At 37.3% G+C, this 21369-nt stretch overlaps 4 protein-coding genes across 4 annotated transcripts; 2 read left to right on the top strand and 2 right to left on the bottom strand.

Annotated features, from left to right (window-relative positions):
- Positions 1-2904: 2904 nt before the first annotated feature.
- LOC132903885 (uncharacterized) lies at positions 2905-5366 on the bottom strand. Its single transcript, XM_060953341.1, has 2 exons — positions 5170-5366; positions 2905-4939 (listed from the first exon to the last, which is right to left on the bottom strand). The coding sequence occupies exon 2, from the start codon at positions 4936-4938 to the stop codon at positions 3001-3003; it is 1938 nt and encodes a 645-aa protein (XP_060809324.1). The 5' UTR covers position 4939; positions 5170-5366; the 3' UTR covers positions 2905-3000.
- A 2031-nt stretch (positions 5367-7397) lies between these two features.
- LOC106130094 (DNA-directed RNA polymerases I, II, and III subunit RPABC3) lies at positions 7398-8442 on the bottom strand. The gene is made up of 2 exons (XM_013328856.2): positions 8025-8442; positions 7398-7835 (listed from the first exon to the last, which is right to left on the bottom strand). The coding sequence occupies exons 1-2, from the start codon at positions 8315-8317 to the stop codon at positions 7676-7678; spliced, it is 453 nt and encodes a 150-aa protein (XP_013184310.1). The 5' UTR covers positions 8318-8442; the 3' UTR covers positions 7398-7675.
- A 1322-nt stretch (positions 8443-9764) lies between these two features.
- LOC106130109 (H/ACA ribonucleoprotein complex subunit 4) lies at positions 9765-12676 on the top strand. Its single transcript, XM_013328875.2, has one exon. It carries the CDS (start codon positions 9969-9971, stop codon positions 11487-11489), a length of 1521 nt encoding a protein of 506 aa, XP_013184329.1. The 5' UTR covers positions 9765-9968; the 3' UTR covers positions 11490-12676.
- Positions 12677-14253: 1577 nt separating this feature from the next.
- On the top strand, positions 14254-20710 carry LOC106130066 (gastrula zinc finger protein XlCGF46.1). Its single transcript, XM_013328825.2, has 4 exons — positions 14254-15265; positions 16011-16144; positions 19745-19856; positions 20432-20710. Exons 1-4 carry the CDS (start codon positions 14366-14368, stop codon positions 20708-20710), a joined length of 1425 nt encoding a protein of 474 aa, XP_013184279.2. The 5' UTR covers positions 14254-14365.
- The last annotated feature ends 659 nt before the right edge of the window (positions 20711-21369 follow it).

Genomic DNA, 21369 nt, shown 5'->3' with positions numbered 1-21369 from the left:
AAAAAGACTTATTATAAAAGGAAATTAGTATTTATTATCCATGTCATATTAACGCTAATCATAAACTTCACGCATCAATCCTCCATAAATGCATTTAAAAGGTGCTGCTCTTATCCGTACCGAGTTAAAAAAAGAAAAAAATTAAGCCGGCCATAAACAAAATGACGCGCGGAAACTGGTTCTTTAAAAAAAAACTCATTTGCATTTGACGGTTGCCTCTTCCCGCCTACGGAGAGCGGCGCACAACGATTGGCGGCGCCTCGACCAATGGCCTCCTAGGCGATTTGATTTTATAATTCGAACATTTTCTTCTTATTTGGCTTTTGACTGACAAAGTTTTAAAATTTTTGGGCTTTACTATAGTTCGGCCATTTTACATTAATCACTTACCTAACCATTTTCGCCTTAATCTACTAACTTCTGCCCGCGACTTCGTAACGCGCAAATAAATCTTGAATAATGATTCATATCTACTTTTGTTACTAACACTGATAAACGCCCCTCACTCCCTTTTACCGACTTCTTTTAAAACATTTTTTCCATCTCTTAATTCTAAAGTTGCCCACTTCAGAATTGAGAGAACAGAGCTGGAAAAATTAACTTAGTTCCTTTTCTGTTGATAAAATTAATAATTCCGGTGTAGATATGTCTCATCCGACCCCTACTCTTTTGTCAAGGGTGTAAGTTTATATTTATACACACACATACTCACTTCACGACCATTCCATATGTCAACGGGGTAGGCAGAGCCAACACAGAATCACAACACTTGAAGGTCAAATTGGATAGTTTAATGATGAAACTGAGATTTCGAATCCCTGTGACAGCCGTTAAAGGCGACTAAGGGATAGGCTCATAAGCTTGGATTTTTTCTCGTAGGCGATGGGCTAGCGACCTGTCACTATTTGAATCTCAATTCCATTAAGTACCTAAGTATAAAGCCATACACCTGAATGTGGCCTTTTCAAGACAGTTGGCTCTGTCTACCCCGCAAGTGATATAGACTTAAACTCTCTATGGAATAAAGACTTAAGGTACCTACTTATGTGTGTGTGTGTGTGAACACAAATGAGAGTTTAGAGTTAATTGAAATACCTACTGTATTCTCTAGAGTCAAGAGCTTTTAATGACTTCCCCGGGCTGTTAATATCCTCCCAACTCTAATAGGCCCAATCAACGGATAAAGCGTTTATTCATTAAATTGTTGTACAAAAGTCCGTTTGTTAGGGGTCGCATGCAAAACTACATACTTACATAAGTATTGTCATCTATACTAATATTATAAGGCTGAAGAGTTTGTTTGTTTGAACGCGTTAATCTCAGGAACTGCTGGTTCGAATTGAAAAATTATTTTCGCGTTGAAAAGACCATTCATCGAGGAAGGCTTTAGGCTATATAACATCACGCTGCAACTATTAGGAGCGAAGAAATAATGGAAAATTTGCAAAATAAAACAAACGGGGAAAATTATTCACCCTTGAGGGCTTCAATGATGTCTAAAATAACTATTCCAAGCGGACGAAGTCGCGGGCACAGCTAGTGTCTTTATAAAAGACCTTTGTTTAATGTTTGAAGACAAGGTTAACTAGATGACTTCAAGGCAGGTCGCTAGACAGAAATAATGCCGATCTAGTTTATACAAGGGTATATCTAGGTAATCCTTGCCGTGTGGTTCCCGGCACCAATTTAAGAATAAGGACCACTCCATCTCTTTGCCATGGATGTCGTAAAAGTCGATAAAGGGATTCTTCTTTGAAAGCGATGGGCTAGCAACCTGTCAGTAGGTATTTGAATCTCAATTCTATCATTAAGCCTGACAGCTGAACGTGGCCTGTCAGTCTTTCAAGACAGCTGGATTTGTCTACCCCGCAAGGGCTATAGACGATATTATATGAATGTGAAATATAAGATAGGTAAGCTGCAGTAGAAACAGCTTGCGCTACAATTATCAATTACTTATTTTAATATCTACTTAATTCATCCATTTCTACTAATAGGCATTATAATTGCGAAAGTGAATTGGTTTGTTTATAACTACCATATCACATTTAAAATAACACAACCTAAATTTCGTCTCTATTAAAAGACATTTTATTTTTTTATTATATTTTTAAGACAAAATACTAAAGGCGTGCCTACACGCGTGATTTCACGCAGAGCCCGCACGTGCCGCCCTAACGAGAGGCCGGGGTCGTGTGCGCGAACCCTTAATTGCTTTTGTTTTTCTATTGTTTGAACTTCGAACGACAGTTTGTTTGCTAATTGACTGGAAAAATCGATATGTTCGGAATTTGAATGTGAAAACAATATGGTTCTGTTTACGAATCTCATCATGACTTGAATAGTTTGTTTGATCAATTAAATTGCGGTCTTTTTTTCAACTTCCGTCTAAAAGGGTACTTACCTCGCAAAAAAAAATGGAAAAAAAAGAAGCCTCTGTCCTAACCTAGGTTACTTAGGTACGATGACAGAGTAATAATAGGTAGGTATAAAAATTTTACCAAATTATAGAGTAGGTATATACTATATATACCTACTCTATAATTTGGTAAAATTTTTAAAACTTTCTTCTAAGTGTAGAAAATAAAGGACAAACACACATACAAATATACACAAGGTCAAAATGAGAACCACCATTTTTTTCAAGACGGTTAAAAAAACGTCGCCGCCATTCAAAATGGACGTTTTAAAATAATAGGGATCACTGGCGCCTTCCCCGGCACTCCCTCATTAGAGTTAGCTCCTGGCAATTCGCACGGTTTAGGGTAAGAATGGGTATTACCGGTCGCTTAAGGAGAAATAATCACAAATCAAATAATAATCAATATTCCTTTATTAATCTTATCGATAACAAACTTTAGGTAATCTTCTAACTAAATCACATTAATTGAGATCAATAACTGAAACAATTTTGGCATAATTAGTCTTAAAAAAAAAACTACTTTGACTGGTATTCGACACCACGGAGGGTAAAACCAGTCAGTCGGTTGATAATACCGGTCAAGGTTTGTTATGGCATAAGTCACAGATATAACCCTCTGGAGAGTCACAACCAGAGCATTCAGCATGTGCCCAGAGGCCACACAGTACACATCTATACCACAGCTCGTTATTTTGCCCATAATCATCGCAAATGATACATTTATTTTCATAATCATCATCAGCATCAGTGTCTTCATCTTCACGTAAGTCTGTCATTTCTATTTCCGAGTCCGATGTACTATCATTACGCTTGTTTTTGTCTTGAAGCACTCTTCTTTTAGCCTTTTTCACTTCGATCGATTTTCCTTTTCTTTTAATTGTCTTTTTTTCAGGTTTTATTTTAAGTTTTTTCTCTTTTAAAATTTTTCTGTTTTCTTTCTCAATCAATGCTTGTTTGTTAGGAGTTCCTGTCAGGACTGATGCATGCTGCTTGCGAGATAGTATATTTTTTGTCTTTTCCATCGACTTACTTGGCAGTGGCAGAAGATCCCTAACTGTGATAGTATTACCACTTCCTGAGGTAGAAGGAATGGGGTTTGTATAAATATTGCTCGGCTGCTCAAATGCGGAAATTATTGGTGTATTATTTGTTGAGACTGGTTCAATTACATCAATAAGAGATGGTGATTTAGATAAAATGGTCTGAGAATGAGTTGGTGGGTCATGTGTTATTGATTCATCTAATATGATTTGGGCTTCTGGTGTCTTGTTATCCCGGTCTCTTACTTCTTCTGTCGAAACTACAACTTCGTTACTATTTAAAATTTCAGCAGCCACAAAATCTTCGTCTGTAAATACGTCGGGGTTCAAAGGATATATTCCTGTAGCAGCAAAACCTGCTTCAGCTTTTGGAATGGTTGCTATTTTTTGAAAAGCTTTTCTGAACAGTGAAGCGAGATCATTTTGTGTTATCTTTTTTCCCAATTGATTCTTTATAAAAAGATTACATTCTTGTTTATAGGCTGCTTTCAATGGACCATAGACGGAAACATCTAGGGGTTGTATTCTATGCGAGCCATGTGGTGGTAATGATAACATCACTATGTTGTTGCCTTTGCAAAATTCATAAGCTCTCAAAGAAATGTGGCTTGCATGGTTGTCCAGGACCAGCAATATGGGCTCGTTTTCTGAAGGCTTGGTGAATTCTGCAAAATGCTTAAGCCAATCTACAAAGAGATCTTCATTAATCCAGCCATTTTTCGAGCACCGATAGACTGCCCCTCGAGGGCCGTCTGTTTCTAAAGCAGATGAATGTCTCTGTCGTGGATAAATTAGCATTGGTGGGACGTAGACTCCGGTAGCATTTACAGCACACACAGCTGTCACAGTCTTTCCTCTCTCTCCGCTAGTAATAGAACCTACACGTTTCTGTCCTTTCTCTGCCACAATTTTTCCGGGGTCTTGCACTGCGGAAATCCCAGTTTCGTCTACGTTCCATATGTTTCTTGGCAGAAACTTGTATTTATCCATTAGCTCTGTAAGAAGTTTGAAAAACATACCAACTTCGTTTTTGTTAAAAGCAGTTGCTCTATTCAGACTCATACCTTGAGCTTTCCTGATAGATAAGTGATTTCTTTTTATAAATCCTTTGAGCCAATCCTTGCCAGCAAGTTCAAAAGTGTCATTAAAATTATGCTTAATGTTATTTTTTACAGCATATTCGTATGCCATTTTCCTAATTTGAAGCGAAGTGCACCCGTAAAATATTTTACCAAGGAACTTAACCTGCGTAGCCATTTCGTTTTCTTGCTCCCTCGTGAAGACAGTGTTTCGTCCCAGTTGTGGTTTATTACTGTTCTTGTTCTTTATCCTTTCTTGAAGCGTAGAAAACGGTACACCACAAGATCGCGCTGCTTCTCGAATAGGTTTTCCATCCGCCACCAGGTTGAACCCTCTGCGTAGTTGATCTTGGCTCCATGACGCCTTTGAAACTGGTTGGCTTCTTCTTTTAGGCATTCTTTAATAATAAACAAACATAAATAACAATATTTTTTACTTATTTTACATGCGGGTAATACCGGTCAGCGCGACCGGCATTGCCCGACTAGAAACATTTCCGTAAATAAAATTCTAGGTTAAAAACTCGTCGAGATTAGTTCAAAAAAGAATATTACTTTGAATGCTTAGCATTTATGCTACAATAATCACCAGTAACAATGTTAGAAATGTGAAACAATAAATACTCACCTCTTATTGTTTTAACCCGAAAAATTACTTCAACTGGGCGCGAAAACAAGTGACGTGCGTTCATTGCAAATGGCGGCTTGGAATGAAGCGGGGGCCGGGGCGTTCGCGCTCGGCTACATCATGCGACGCGCTGTGTATGTGTGCGTGTGCGGAACGTAGTAGTATGGGAGATTTTGCGATGACCGGTAATACCTTCTGACCGGTATTACCCGGTTCTACCCTACCTCCCAGCGGTGGTCTTGGGCACCCTATGGGAAGCCAAATGATCTCACACATTCAGTTATATAAAATTAGAACAATATTTTATATTTTTTATATTCCATTAAATGTACGCACTTATGTTTCAGAATGAAATTTGTAAAGCACTAAGTACCTATAGCATTTTCCCGCGCTGTTCCGCTTGCGGCAAACAAATCCGCAATTTCTGAAATGGAATTTTCCAGAAAAAATAATCCTATTTTCCGTTTCAAAATTGGTTGAGCAATTCAGCCAAGAAAACTCTCACTGTACTAAGTACTTATTCTTCTTTCCTAGCGGATTTCTTTACAATCTTCTTCTTCTTAGTCGTTTCGTTCTTGACAGCGGTCGTGGTCACAATGAGGCCAACACTTTCGTCACCATCTCCCGCCATTTTTTCTCTGTTGGTAGACTTTACAAAGTCTTTACATTTTTTCTTTTTTATTTTACTAGTTTTTACCGACAGGCTATCTGGCTCAGTCTAAAACGCGCATTCCCACAGCCGTTTTATTCGGTCAGCCGAGCGCATAGGTGATGGTCCGCGTGGTCTGGTTCCAGCCTGAGAAGCTGCAAGCATTATTGGAACCTTTGGACTGGAATGACAAGGAGACTCCTTGATTAATTTAGTTTTTTTTTTGACAAAACAAACAAAATTTGGCCATAAATCCATTAAAATGGTATGAAGTTTAGCCAGGTACCTACGAGACCCATAGACATGAATAAATTTTATTTGATACTTATTAACTAAATAGGTATATAGCTAATAGGTACAAACACTGTCGTAAAGGGACCTACATATACACATGAAAAAAAATCAAAGAAAGCAGGGGAAATTTTAAAATGTTGAAATAAGTATATTATACCTAGTAGATAAGAAAGTAAATGTTAATGCTTTATTGTTCACTAAAGGAGTAGGACATTACAAATATAAAATAGTGGGCAAACGACGAATTACATAGCTAAGATTATTAAGAGATCTATATCCACTCGTAATAAAAATAACTAAAAACCACGCATAATAATATAATCGCGCCCGTTTTTGAAAGCGTAGGCCGAGAGATCGAGGTGTTACAACCAGTGACATCTAGTGAGCGCTACTTACCATTACCAAACATTATCCTGACATCTTTTACCCGAAAATAAAACTGTGCCATACTTACTGTCATGTCTGTTTAGTTTCACTATCAGCTAAGAGGTGGCGTTGTAAGTTTCTCGTACTCAACAATAGAGGACTTTTTATCATTTACCCAACTGCAACAAGAGGCAAGTTTGTTTTTCAATGCTCTACCGGGCAAAAAAATTTTAAGACTATTGGGCTCCATCTTTTCTGCCAAGGATAAAAAAGTTATTATATGAATGTATATTCATTAATACTCCATCTCTTATTGACTTAAAAAATTCAAATTTTTTCTTTGCTGATGGATGTATACCTCCCGGACAAATTTATTTATTTATTTATTTACGCCAAAAATACAACGGTAGTAGTACACCTCTTACAGTATTTGGCAAGGAATTCTTATAAGTATAACAAAATAAAATAAAATCTTGACAGTCTTCATTTCAACTAAAAGGACAAATAATAAGTATACTATGGGTAAGAAACAAAGAAGTTACCTACAGAAACAAACAAGTTGAAGTACATAGTATACAAATAACAAGTGAGGCATTTATGAATCGACTGCTATGATGCACACTTTAGTTCAATATTTGAAACACATTACAAAACATTGCACAGAACAGCACCCATGACTAAGTTCGCTTTCTCAGTAAGCCTATGTGGGAAATTATTGTGATAAAAGTGAGTCATTTTTCACCTACCAACATTCATCAATGTATTTTCTTGCAAGCTTATTGATTTTTGACCAGAATATGTTTGAATCTTACTGAGGTATGTTTGTCCCTTACAAGGTTCCCATTTTAATTTGCTAACAGTTCAATTCAAGGCAAACTATCAAAACAACAGATATCCAACAAACAATAAAAATACAATATAATTCTTAGTATTTTTTTAATAACTTACATTACATTATGTATCAAAAGTATACCTACATTGTTTCATACATGTATCAAACTATATGAAGCCCATTGTACATCTTGGCAGTTTCCACAAATTTTCTCCTGGCAACACTTGCAAGCGGTAGGAATATATGCTGTTAATTATAATTGAAATGTGAACATATCTCTACTAAAAAGTATTTTAAAGTTTTATGCAGCACAAAAACTTTAGCCAACATTATCAATAGATTTATTTTATACAAAATTGTTTCTCTTAAAAAGCTAATTTCTTCATCAACAAGTACATGTGCTGGTCGACCTCAAACCCGTGCAAGTTGTTGGCGTCCCCTTGTAACCGCATGAGGAGGCCTCCGAATGACACGTACGCAGCTAACCGAGAGGCAGGCTCCATTGCTGCTTCGTCACCTTCTATCCTGGAAGGAAGAAACGAAATTTATCAGCATGTTTATTGTGTATTAATGGATATGGGTATAGGTATAGTACATGGTGTATTTATGTTGGTTAAAGAAATTTTCACGACAAGTTTGTACGACGAAACAGAGTTAGTTCTCAAATTGTAAAACTTAGCTTATCAACAAAAAAAATAACAACACAAAACTAACCTATACACTTTCCCCGACATGACATACTCAAAACTATCAGCACGATTTCCCTCGGTCTCTAAAGGGTTCCATTCACCGCCGTCGGGGTAACCGTCCTCTCTCAACGTCGTAGCAAGCACTAATCTAAATTTATCACCCAATTCCATCGGATATATCCAGGAATTTATGTCTAAAATCAAGTCCATTTTGAACGATTCAGATTCACAGTGTAGCCGGCTAACTCGATCGAATTTCTTTCCCTCAGGGTCCATGTCTTTTACGTTGAAAATATCTTCAAATAACACGCCCGCCATTGTACATCTAATCGTATTTTACTTGGTCCCTAAAATTGAATTTTCATGTCGTATTTCACAAAAACAACAAAAAGCGGCAGCTAAGCAAGCAAGCCAGCCACGCTATTTTATTTTGACGGATGTCAGATTGACAATGTCAAAAATATTTTTTTACAACTTGGCAAAATTTATGATTATCTACAACCAGGCAGCAACCGAGGCAGCCAGCATGGTCATTTCTACTTATTACCCATAAATAACTATTTGCAATGTTTCCAACTTGGAAATTTCCTCCCATTTTTATTATTTTATATAGTTTAGAAATTAGAAATGTAATAATTTTTTGTTTAAAAATTTTACCGACTTCAAAAAAGTAAGATAAAATTGGGGCGGTGCACTTTTTTTTACTAATGTTACTATATTATCTTTCTGACGTCCATCATGCACTGCTCGGTCAACCAGATACTTTTTATTTTTCTAAACACTATTGTAAAAAGATTTTTACTTATATCTAACCTGTAATATATTGATTGATTGCTTTCTATTATTGTTTATAACGAGTGAACTATAACTACTGACCGATTTTGACGAAATTTGGCACGGTTTTTAATAATAACTTTATTTTTATTTAATTTATTATTTTAAAATCTGTACATTACCATAAAACTAAATATTCTGTGAAAATTGAAGCGCCTACAGTTACTGTTATTAATATTTAGCAAAAAAATATTTTACGTACAGACAGAGCCAGTTGAAGCCAGCCGTTCACTGGCTGCACACAGTTTCAAAAGTCTGAAAGGCCGCGGTCAGATGGATATTTCAATGAAAAATTAAAGATTCATACAGTAGCAGGTTCCAGCATAAGAATGTCAAGTATATTAGAGTAGAACAATATCAAGGAAAATACTTAATTATCAAAATTCATTTTGATAATCTGCATGGCAAGAGATAAAACCTAATACCCTAATTTTAACCTAATTTTTTCTTTGCTACTAGACCAGCATGGCTTGTACTTAGTGCGCCTATTTGTTTCATATAATTGCAATTTTTTCACATTGTTTATTTAATGACTAGTAGTACGCCGCGAACTTGGACCTCGCAAACACTAAATTTTTACTAAATTGTTAATGTCCTTTAAAAATCTATAAAAAATACTACTTACATTTTAAAATTCGTCCTAAATTGATAGATCGACAAAAATGTGGCACTTTACATGTTGCAATTGCAATAAAAGTGAATTTAAATTGCTTAGTATCCTTTTGCTAGGAACGTTACATATATAAAACAGAGCCAATAGTTTCGAAAAGTCACATTTATTTGAAAGAACTGTGCGAAACTGTTGCAACTAGCAAGTTAATGTTATGTGCAGTGATGATATTCCCAGGAAAATTCCAATTTGTAGTTACACTTTGACATAAATTTGAAAGAAAAATATATTTGCGAGTGGGTAACATTGACCAGCGACTGAGCGAAAAGTCAAGCAAGCTAACCTCTATTTTTATTGTGCGTATATCGCATCGCACGTGTTGACTTTGTTTGTAGTATTGTAATGTCCATTTACAATTGAAATAATTAAGCACAGCGCTTAAAATTTACACAACGAGGCCACCATATCTCTGCCTAGTTGTGGTATAGTGCGTAAATATCAAACGGTGGTGTAAAAATAGCGAAAATGACTGAAGTTCTGCAACCGGGTGCGGAGGTGTTCTCGGAGAAAAAAAAGAAGAAAAACAAGGAAACTGTAACTCTCGGTGCGTTTCAGAAGCTTGGAGACTTTAAAATTGAGCCCTCGGAAAGCGTGGGTAAGTTGGATACGGCGTACTGGCCGCTTTTGCTGAAGAATTTTGACCGACTCAATGTGCGCACTAACCACTACACGCCTCTGCCGTTCGGCCATTCTCCATTGAAGCGTCCGATCACCGATTATATCAAATCTGGGTTCATAAACGTCGACAAACCGAGCAACCCTAGTTCCCACGAAGTTGTGTCATGGATAAAAAGGATTTTGAAAGTGGAAAAAACTGGACATTCAGGTACCCTTGATCCAAAAGTTACTGGATGTCTTATTGTATGTATTGACCGTGCTACAAGGCTAGTGAAGTCACAGCAGAACGCTGGAAAAGAGTATGTTGCTGTATTCAGTTTGCATTCCGCTGTGGAGAGTATTCAGAAAGTGACGCAAGGTTTAGAAAAGCTACGTGGAGCTTTGTTCCAGCGACCTCCTTTAATATCTGCTGTTAAGAGACAGCTCCGAGTTCGTAGTGTGTATGACAGTAAATTACTAGATTTTGACCAGGAGAAGAATATTGGCGTGTTCTGGGTGAGTTGTGAGGCAGGATCCTACATTCGTACAATGTGTGTCCACCTGGGACTTATGCTTGGTGTAGGCGGACAGATGATAGAGCTACGACGTGTCCGTTCTGGTATTCAAGGAGAAAAAGAAGGCATGGTCACGATGCATGATATATTAGATGCACAATGGGCATATGAAAATCATAAAGATGAAACTTATATTCGTAGAGTTATAAAGCCATTAGAGGGTTTGCTCATCGCACACAAGAGGATATTCATCAAAGACAGTGCTGTCAATGCTGTGTGCTACGGGGCGAAAGTTTTGTTGCCTGGAATTTTGAGGTACGAAGATGGCATTGAAGTAGATCAGGAAATAGTTATAGTGACCACGAAAGGAGAAGCTGTGGCTCTGGCTATTGCTTTAATGACGACATCCACAATGGCGTCTTGCGATCACGGAGTGGCAGCTAAATTAAAACGCGTTATCATGGAAAGGGACACATATCCTCGCAAATGGGGTCTCGGGCCGAAGGCTTCACAGAAAAAGCAGTTGATACAACAAGGGAAACTGGATAAACATGGCAAACCTAATGAGAATACACCAGCAGAGTGGTTAAACAGTTACGTAGACTACAAAGTAAAGAAGGAGCCTGAGAATGGAGACGCAGAGGAAGGCAGCCGGAAGAGAACGGCCAGTACAGCAAATGCAGATGATTTAAATAATTCAACAGAAGCTAAATCTGAGAAGAAGAAGAAAAAAAAGAAGCGTGACCAAGAAGAAGGTGCCGGTGATGCCACTATGGAAACAGATGTGACAACTGAAGCCGCAGATGATTCCGTTCGTAAAGAGAAGAAAAAGAAAAAGAAGAAGGACAGAGATCAAGAGAGAACGGACGAGTAAATGTTTAAGGATCAAATATTATTATTAATTAAGATGTTAAATATGTTCTAGAAGTAAGTTTCAAAAAAACATTACTAGATAAGTCATGTGCTAAGGTCATATTATAGCAGGTGTCCCAATGCTGAATAAATATATTTTTGCAGACTTACAGTACAAATTAATTATTTTGATTAGGAGATCTGTGATGTGGAGCACACAGCTGAGTATAATCACAGTGAATTAAACTTCCAAAACAAATATATATATATATATATATATATATATATGATAATTATAATATTCTTTCATGGTCATATTATTTGAAGTAAATAAATTGAAAAATACCCTTTTCTGGAAAAAATAAAGTTAACACTAGACAATTATTGTTTTGATTAATGTGAATTATATTATATGATTGTGATTTAGGTTTATTAGTGTTGCCAATATATAAAGTTAAAACATCTTTTTTGTAATTTTTATAATATGCACCTATGAACCTAGTGTGACCTAATGAATGTGTATGGAACTTATACCCTAAAAGTTTTTGATTAGCTATTTGATTATTGGCTGTACCAATTTTAATGGTGCTTTCATTAGCAGATAGCTCAGCTTCTGCATAGTCTATGTCACATAGACTTCTTACAACTTCATAATTAAAGTCTAAAAAGTATATTATTTTAAGCATTTAGAATCAATATTTTTTTACATTTTGCAGAAATTATTGGAACTTAACAGGAGTTTGTAAATATTGTACTAGATGTAATAAAAATTATTAAATTTTTCAGTAGTACTAGAAATATATGCTAGCATAATATGCACCACATATATCTAATAATTATAAATCTATGTTAACCTGAAACCTTATAATTTTTTTAAGGAATGACTTTATGGCATGCTGCCTCATACAGCCAAAATTAGTACAAAAGTTACATAATTTTTTTTTGGTAGTAAATTTTCTACTTACAAAAAAAATTTATGTAATATATTTTATTTTTGACTAATCTCAAACAATGCCAGCCAGTGTGTTTTGATTTTTCTATATTATCTGTGGCTAGATATTTCTTAAAACGGGTGACCGTTGCATTTTTAATGTCTGCAATTTCCTACTATGGCTTTTATGCATAGTGTTAGTTTTATAAGTGAAGAGTATGATGTTTTATTATTGTATAAGACAAGTTGGTTATCAACATTAAAAGTTTTTAAAAATATATATTTCGTTTTACTTATTACCTTAACAGCCTATAAAATTCCATTACAGTACTAAGGCCTCCCCAGAAATAGGAGGATTTACCCATTATCTCCACGCGAGGTGGGTATCGTTTCGACTGGGTAGGCGGGTCAGTGTCTTGATTCTTTTTATACTATCTTCATATTGGTGAAGGTTCTTATACTGTCTTCATATTGGTGTAGGGGGTGCTGCTGCCCGCCTTCAGCTTAATCCCTTAATCACCTCTTACGATACCCACGGGAATATGGGGTGGTGCCACCGTTTCACTTATATAAGGTAAGGTAGCTGTGCCCCCGACTTCGTCTGCGTGGAATAGTTATTTTGGGCATCAGTGAAGCCTTGAGGGCTGAATAATTTTCCCCGTTTTTTTCACATTTTCCATTATTTCTTCGCTCCTAATAGTTGCAGCGTGATGTTATATAGCCTAAAGCCTTCCTCGATAAATGGTCTATTCAACACAATTGTTCAATTCGAACCAGTAGTTCCTGAGATTAGCGCGTTCAAACAAACAAACAAACTCTTCAGCTTTATAATATTAGTATAGAAAAATGCGAAAGTAGTTGTTTTGTTTCATGGGTTATCCACTGAATAAATCATCTTGGAATATCACGTAGGTATATAATAAAATAAAATATATAAATAAATTAAAAGTCTGAAAAACCTAGATACTCTATGCATTTTTTCAGAAATTTAAAAACACATCATCCCGGTAAAAACTATAGTTCCCATGGGAATTGCAATTATCTATTCTTATAAAGGTGGTTGCTTGAAGACAGTTATGAGTGTGGATGAAGCGAAGGAAATATGCAGAGATCGTGGCAAGTGGAAAGAGGTAGTCTCTGCCTACCCCTCCGGGAAAGAGGCGTGATTTTATGTATGTATCTATGTATAAAGGTGGTAATTTCGTCGCTTTTTGTTGGTGTCGTTAAATTCATGCGGTGCACCCGCTGCGGGAAAAAAATAATTCTGTTATATTTTTCCAACATTACTTAAATGGATAACTTTACCTTACCTTCTAGCTAAACATAGCTTACTACACAGGCTTGAAGGCCATGTTTTACAGAATGTCTTAATGATGGAATTGAGATTCATAGATATAAATGAATCTGTTCTTTGTAAGTTAAAGCACCAAGCAAATAATAAGACCCTGAAATTTGCCAAATGCGAAAGTATTTGCTTTATTGTTGTATCTTCACGCATTATCTACTGAGCCAATCTTGAAATTTTGCGTATATTAGGTACGTAAATATAAATAAGAGTCTGAAGAAGGTCAAAGGGTGCTTTTCATCTCGGTAAACTAATGATAGTTCATTGCCGTAGGATTTGCGACAAACCTGTGTTCTTTTGTAGGTGGCCCTAAATTCGACGCTTTTTTTCACGCTTGCGAAGCTGCGGGTAAAGGCTAGGTATAATAGTATAATAATACTACCCGCGGTTTCTTTATTGCAAATTAGCGCGTTTTGTTATAAAATGATGTGGGTGGAAACACTGTAAACTTTTGAATCTGACCTGACATTGACAGCTTTCGTTTCGTGAAAAAAAATTGTGTAGACTAGACTAACAAACCAAACAAAACAAAATAACAAATATCCTTTTTAAGTTGAGTTACATATTTAAAAAATTAGAAACCAAACAAAACTAACTGAACTATCTTATATACTTGAATAAAATGGATAGCAATTCAATAGCTATCAACACCGATATATATTCCTATGAATACTTTCTTCAAGAAGACGTGTGCAGATTATGCTGGTGTAAAAAAGCGGAAAGGGAATTAATGTGGAAAATAATTAATACTCAGAGCCTTACTAAAGATGCATTATTTGATAAGATACAAGATTGCCTCGACGTAGATCTGACCCAGTTATTTTTTCCAAACCGAGCATGCCTAAGTTGTTGTGATAAAATTGAAAAATTTTATGATTTCAAAACAGAATGCAAAGAAAAAGATCGGAAGTTACACCAAATAATAAAACAAAAGAATGACAATTTGGATTCGGTTGTAAAAATAGAAAAAGTAGAATTTTCCAATTTGGAATTTACTAAAACGGACTTGATTGATGATGTTGAGAACTTTTTGGACTGTTTCAATTCAGAAAAGAATTCAGATGTAGACAGCATGTGCCAGAATTCTTCTAGCGAGAGACCAAAAATTAAAAAAGCAAATTATCGACAAAAAAAATCACCCACATACTGTAAAAAATGTAGATTCGATTTGCGAACAAAAGATGAGTTTTCTAAACATAACGAAAAATGCCACGGGATTGAAGTGAATGGATTTTATAAGTGTTTTGGATGTGAGAAGAGGTTCAAATCTGGTAAAACGAGGCGTGCCCATGAAGTGACTTTTTGTAAAGGTTTAAAAGATGGATATAAGTGTTATTTGTGTGAACGCTTCCTGCCTTCAAGAAGTATTTACGACGTCCATTTGAGAGATCACAGGGAAAGTTCTTTTGTGAACTTGCCTGAACATTTATTTCGGTGTAGTAAATGCTCACAGTTGTTCAAAACTAAGGAATGTTTGAGAGCCCATGTGGCTGAACAGTGTGCTAAGAAATTTGTATGTGAAGTGAGTATATTTTCTTACCCTTGAATATTGTAATAAAATCCAGGATGCTTTAAAGATAAACAGTGTTCTGGAGGAGATAGGAACCAGGCAGAAAGCTGTAGATATATTAAAACCACTGTTATGACCACGCAAACCTTTTTGCAGGAAACCTAACTCGTATTGGATCATGGTTACACATTCAGTTGCCTGATGTGCAGGTTTCCTTACAACGGTGTCCTTTATCTTAAGATCATCGTAAGCACTAAAACATACATACATAAAATTACACCTCTTTCCCGGAGGGGTAGGCAGAGACTACCTCTTTCCACTTGCCACGATCTCTGCATACTTCCTTTGCTTCATCCACATTCATAACACTCTTCATGCAAGCTCAGTGGTTTCGGGTATTTTTGACCTTACCTTTTATCAGGACGTCCTTAATTTGATCAAGATATGTTCATCTAGGTCTACCCACTCCGACCTTTCCCTCCACACTCTCCTTGTATATCTGCTTAGCCAACCTGCTTTCATTCATCCTCTCCACATGACCGAACCATCTCAACATACCCTTTTCTATTCCTGTAACTACATTTTCTTTCACATCACAACATTCCCTTATCACGCTGTTCCTTATCTAGTCACTCAATTTCACACCCATCATACTCCTTAATGCTCATTTCCACTGCAAGCACTAAAACGAAAGAAGATTTAAGAAAAGAGTCATTGGTACTGATGAAATCAATAAACCTAAGTTATCATTCCACAGACATGCGGCAGAGTGTTCACGAGGCATGACTACTTGCACAAGCACAAACTAACGCACACGGGCACGAAGCAGCATGTGTGTCCGCACTGCGGCTTCAGGACAACGCAGCGGTCGTCACTCACCGTTCATATAAGGTGGGGACACATTTGTTGTATCTTCACACATATTATCTACTGAGCCATTTTTCTTGAAATTTTGCTATATCAGGTACGTAAATATAAATAAGAGTTGTCACTCATCGTTCATATAAGGTGGGATTACAATGTAAATTTCAAAAGCCTTTATTGCTGACTTACAGATTAACAATTACACAGTGCCGTGTGGTTCCCGGCACCAATAAAAAAAGAATAGGACCACTCCATCTCGTTCCCATGGATGTCGTAAAAGGCGACTAAGGGATAAGCTTATAAACTTGGGATTCTTCTTTTAGGCAATGGGCTAGCAACCAGTCACAATTTGAATCTCAATTCTATCATTAAGCCAAACAGCTGAACGTGGCCTATCAGTCTTTTCAAGACTATTGGTTCTGTCTACCCCGTAAGGGGTAAAGACGTGATCATATGTATGTATGTATGTAGGTTAAGAATAACACATATGCAACAGTTATAAAAAAGCACATGGGTCTCCATCAGCGTATCTTTTAGACACAAAGGCCTGAAGATCCAGATCCTTCCAATTTTTCCGTTCATTTGTGAGCCTAACCCACAAGGTGAGGATACAAAAAAATACAAATTATCTTTATTAGAGTGTCGGTGGTGGAATGGGTAAGATGCTCGATATAAAATGCGTGTGGCGCAAAAAGGCACAGGTTCAAATCCCACCTCGGCCATGTACCAATAAGTATTTTCAAAGTAATGTACCTACATTAGTTTGAATACTAACCGATGCTCTTGTCTGATCTGATGAACTGTTACTTTATTATAATTTTTACATTGACAAGATTTTATTATAATTTCAATTCTGTCAAATCATAAATGAATGTGGTTAATGTGATTTAAAATTTTTTTTTTCTTTTTTTTTTATAATGGTGCCGGGAACCACACGGTACAGTATCCTACTACTATTATAAAGGCGAAAGTTTGTATGGATGTTTGTTACTCTTTCACGCAAAAACTACTGAACCGATTACCATGAAATTTGGTATATAGGTAGCTGAAGACCCAGAATAACACATAGGCTACTTTTTATCCCAGAGTTCCCGCGGGATTGATAGGGTTTCCATGCGGACGAAGTCGCGGGCGGCCTCTAATGTATGTATAAGTAGGAGTTAGGTTTTACATATATATATGTATGTATAAGTAGGAGAAGTTAGGTTTTACATATATATGTATGGCTGGATTTGTTAGCAGCAAAAGCTAACTTAAGAATGCAAGAGGTTATAGATGAAGATGTGAATGAAGCACGTAAGGAATATAAGAAAATGAAAGATTTGGTTAAGAAAGCTGTGATTAGAAAGAAAGAAGAGTATAAAGAGGATTTTGATAAAAGGCTATCAGAAGACTTTCAGTCAAATCTGAAAGTATTCTGGAAATCCGTAAGGTCAGCCCGAGGAAATACTATAACCAGAGAGCTGACTAGGATCAGATGCCAGGATGGTAGCGTTGTGAAAGGAGAAGAATGTGTACTAAAGATATGGAAGGACTATTTTGAAAGTTTATTTGAAAAAAAGGAAGGAAATAAGAAAGATTTCTGCTATAGCGAAGAAAAAGAGAATGAGATGGAAGGCGAAATTGAAATGTTCGAAATTGTGGAAGCACTTAAGAGTATGAAAGCGGGAAAGGCTGCTGGGTGTGATAGAGTGTCGGTCGAGATGCTTAAAGCAGGAAAAGGCGTAGTAGCTAGTCAGTTGTACTGCCTTTTCAATTTGTGTTGGAGAAGCGGCCGAGTACCAAAAGATTGGTGTAAGGCTGTTATCGTGCCACTTTACAAAGGAAAAGGGTCACAGCTGGACTGCAAAAATTATCGTGGTATAAGCCTGCTTAGCGTCGTCGGCAAATTGTATGCTAAGGTATTGATTAATAGAGTCAGGAATGAAACTGATGACAAAATATGGGATGCTCAAGCGGGATTTCGAAAGGGAATGGGATGTACTGATCAGGTCTTTTCCTTGCGGTGCATAGCCGAAAAGTTTTTGGCCAAGAGTCAAAAAGTCTATTGCACATTCGTAGATCTGGAAAAGGCCTATGACAGAGTTGAGAGGAATGAATTGTGGTCAGCACTTTCTATGCATGGGGTGAGCAGTCTCTTAATACGAGCACTGAAATCCTTATATGAGGATTCGAGTGCTTGTGTCAGGATAAACGGAGCGCACACTGAGTGGTTTAAGATTGAGAAAGGCGTTAGGCAAGGATGTGTTGCGTCACCGTGGCTGTTCAACCTATTTATGGATAGCTGCTTGACAGATTTGAAAGAGTCTGAAAGTGGATTAAGGATGAATGAGTTACTCGTCAAATGTCTGCTCTATGCCGACGATCAGGTTATACTGGCGTCATCAGCGGAGGAGTTACAGGAGATGGTAAACTGTATGCATGAAGCTTTAAAAGAGAAAGGAATGAAAGTGAACGTAAGTAAAACTAAAACACTGGTTTTTGAAATGGAGAAAGAAATGACAGCATGTAATATTTTGATTGGAGGAGAAAAAGTGGAGCAAGTGAAAGAGTTTGTATATCTAGGATCAAAGTTTACATCAGATGGCAAGTATGATAGTGATATTGAAAGGAGAGTGAACGCGGGGAACATGGTGAATGGAGCTTTGCATGCCTTTATGAGCAGTCAGAAACTATCCAAAAAGGCTCGACTGGCTGTGCACAGGGGCGTGTTGGTCCCGACATTAATGTATGGGAGTGAAAGTTGGGTATGGCAAAAGAAGCATGAAAGCAGAATAAATGCAGTGGAAATGAGAGCGTTAAGGAGTATGATGGGTGTGAAATTGAGTGACAGGATAAGGAACAGCGTGATAAGGGAATGTTGTGATGTGAAAGAAGATGTAGTTACAGGAATAGAAAAGGGTATGTTAAGATGGTTCGGTCATGTGGAGAGGATGAATGAAAGCAGGTTGACTAAGCAGATATACAAGGAGAGTGTGGAGGGAAAGGTCGGAGTGGGAAGACCTAGACGAACGTATCTTGATCAAATTAAGGACGTCCTGGTAAAGGGTCAGGTCAAAAGTACCCGAAACCGCCGAGCTTGTATGAAGAGAGTTATGAATGTGGACGAAGCGAAAGAAGTATGCAGAGATCGTGGCAAGTGGAAAGAGGTAGTCTCTGCCTACCCCTCCGGGAAAGAGGCGTGATTTTATGTATGTATGTATGTATGTATGTATAAGTAGGAGAAGTTAGATTTTACATATATATGTATGTATACTGTATGTATGTATGTATGTATACTATATGTATGTATGTAAACCTAACTTCTCCTACTTATACATACATATATATGTAAAACCTAACTCCTACTTATACATACACTAGAGGCCGCCCGCGACTTCGTCCGCATGGAAACCCTATCAATCCCGCGGGAACTCTGGGATAAAAAGTAGCCTATGTGTTATTCTGGGTCTTCAGCTACCTACATACCAAATTTCATGGTAATCGGTTCAGTAGCTTTTGCGTGAAAGAGTAACAAACATCCATACAAACTTTCGCCTTTATAATAGTAGTAGGATATAATGTAAAACCTAACTTCTACTTATACATACATATATATGTAAAACCTAACTTCTCCTTAATTTCCAGGAAGCATACAGGAGAACGCCCTTACAGCTGCGACATCTGCCCCCAGCGGTGCATATCCAGCTCCAACTTGCAGGCGCACCTCCGGAGGCACGGCGGACTCAAGCGGTATCAGGTGGGTTAAGACCCAGGCCAATCAGAAAAAGTTCCTTTCTCATCATGCGCTGGCCGGGATACGAATCGGGACCTCTGGTGTTAAAGACAAGCGTACTACCGCTGCGCCACAGAAGCCGTCTAATTGAATGAACGATGAGTAGATATACTCTCTAGTATATCTACTATCTATATATATTATTAAATGATATTATATCCATTATGTAATATCAAATATATATGTATATATATATATATATGTTTTTTGTACATACATATGGTCACGTCTATATCCCTTGCGGGGTAGACAGAGCCAACAGTCTTGAAAAGACTGAATCGCCACGTTCAGCTATTTGGCTTAATGGTAGAATTGATATTAAAATAGTGACAGGTTGCTAGCACATCGCCATCATTTTGTATGTGTTGTTTTTTGTTTATGTTGTATTTGCAATTAGCGTCCCATCGCTTTGTAGAGGCTTGCCGTGTCATGTCGAGTGTGTGTGTGGATTTTACCCATATCAGTACGTAAACGAACGTTATAAGTAAATACATAATACTTGTTTCATATTACAACTTCTTCCCTCTTTATTATTGCAGTGTAACATTTGCAACAAAAAGTTCGGCTACAAGATAAGTTTGGAAGAGCATGTGGCGTCTGCGCACGAGCGCTCGCAGTCGTTCGCTTGCGAGCACTGCAGCGCCACTTACACCCGGCGGCGCGGGCTGAAACGCCACCTCGCGGCCAAACACGGGAAACATGTGAAGGAAAGCGACATTACGGCCACAGATAATCAAGATAAAACGAAGAAGGATGAGTTAAAAAGTTTGGAAGTGAAACAGAGTGATTTTGTGATAAGTGACAGTTTCAATGTATGATTAAATGTATTTATGTAATATTTGGTTTTATTTTATTTAACCTGGTATCGGGTCCCTTTGTTGAAAGGGAAGGGCCCTTTCATCATCCGTAAATTCCTGTCATTGACTTTTCACTATCTGTTAAAAATAAATGTCATCCCGCCAAGACTTCCGAGTCTTACCCGGTGGCCCTTAACTTCTCAGTTGCCTAAGCGCCAATCAGTGCAGTTGCTTCAACTGATAAAGCTCTGATCTACGCTCGACCTACCGGCCAAGCTTTTTATTTTATTTTGAATACTCGTATTAGTGCATAACTTTGGAAATACTCCTTTCTCGCTCCAAAAATTGACTTCCCGCGGCAGATGCGGGTGTAAATTGGATCGTGGTTTCGGCAGCTCAGAGGTTAAAAGTAGCCTGCACTGAATTTTGGCAACGTGGTTCATATAAATTTATTTGCCCACTAAGAGTAGGTACATTGGTCTTAAAATTAGGACTGGAGCTTATAACTTACCAACCTTATTTCTACAGGCATGACAAATAGGCGGCGCCCAATATAAATTTACTTAAATTAACTTACATACATATAATCACGTCTATGATCCCTATCCCAGGTAAATGCCAATCCAAAGAAAGGGCTTCTTAGCGTGTTATCCTTCCAACTACAAATTTTGTCCACTTCA

The sequence above is a fragment of the Amyelois transitella genome, chromosome 31 (genome assembly GCF_032362555.1).
Source record: "Amyelois transitella isolate CPQ chromosome 31, ilAmyTran1.1, whole genome shotgun sequence".
In the NCBI taxonomy this organism is placed as follows: Eukaryota; Metazoa; Arthropoda; class Insecta; order Lepidoptera; family Pyralidae; genus Amyelois; species Amyelois transitella.
Note: the sequence above shows the minus strand (reverse complement) of the source record. Positions and strands in the feature narration are given on the sequence as shown.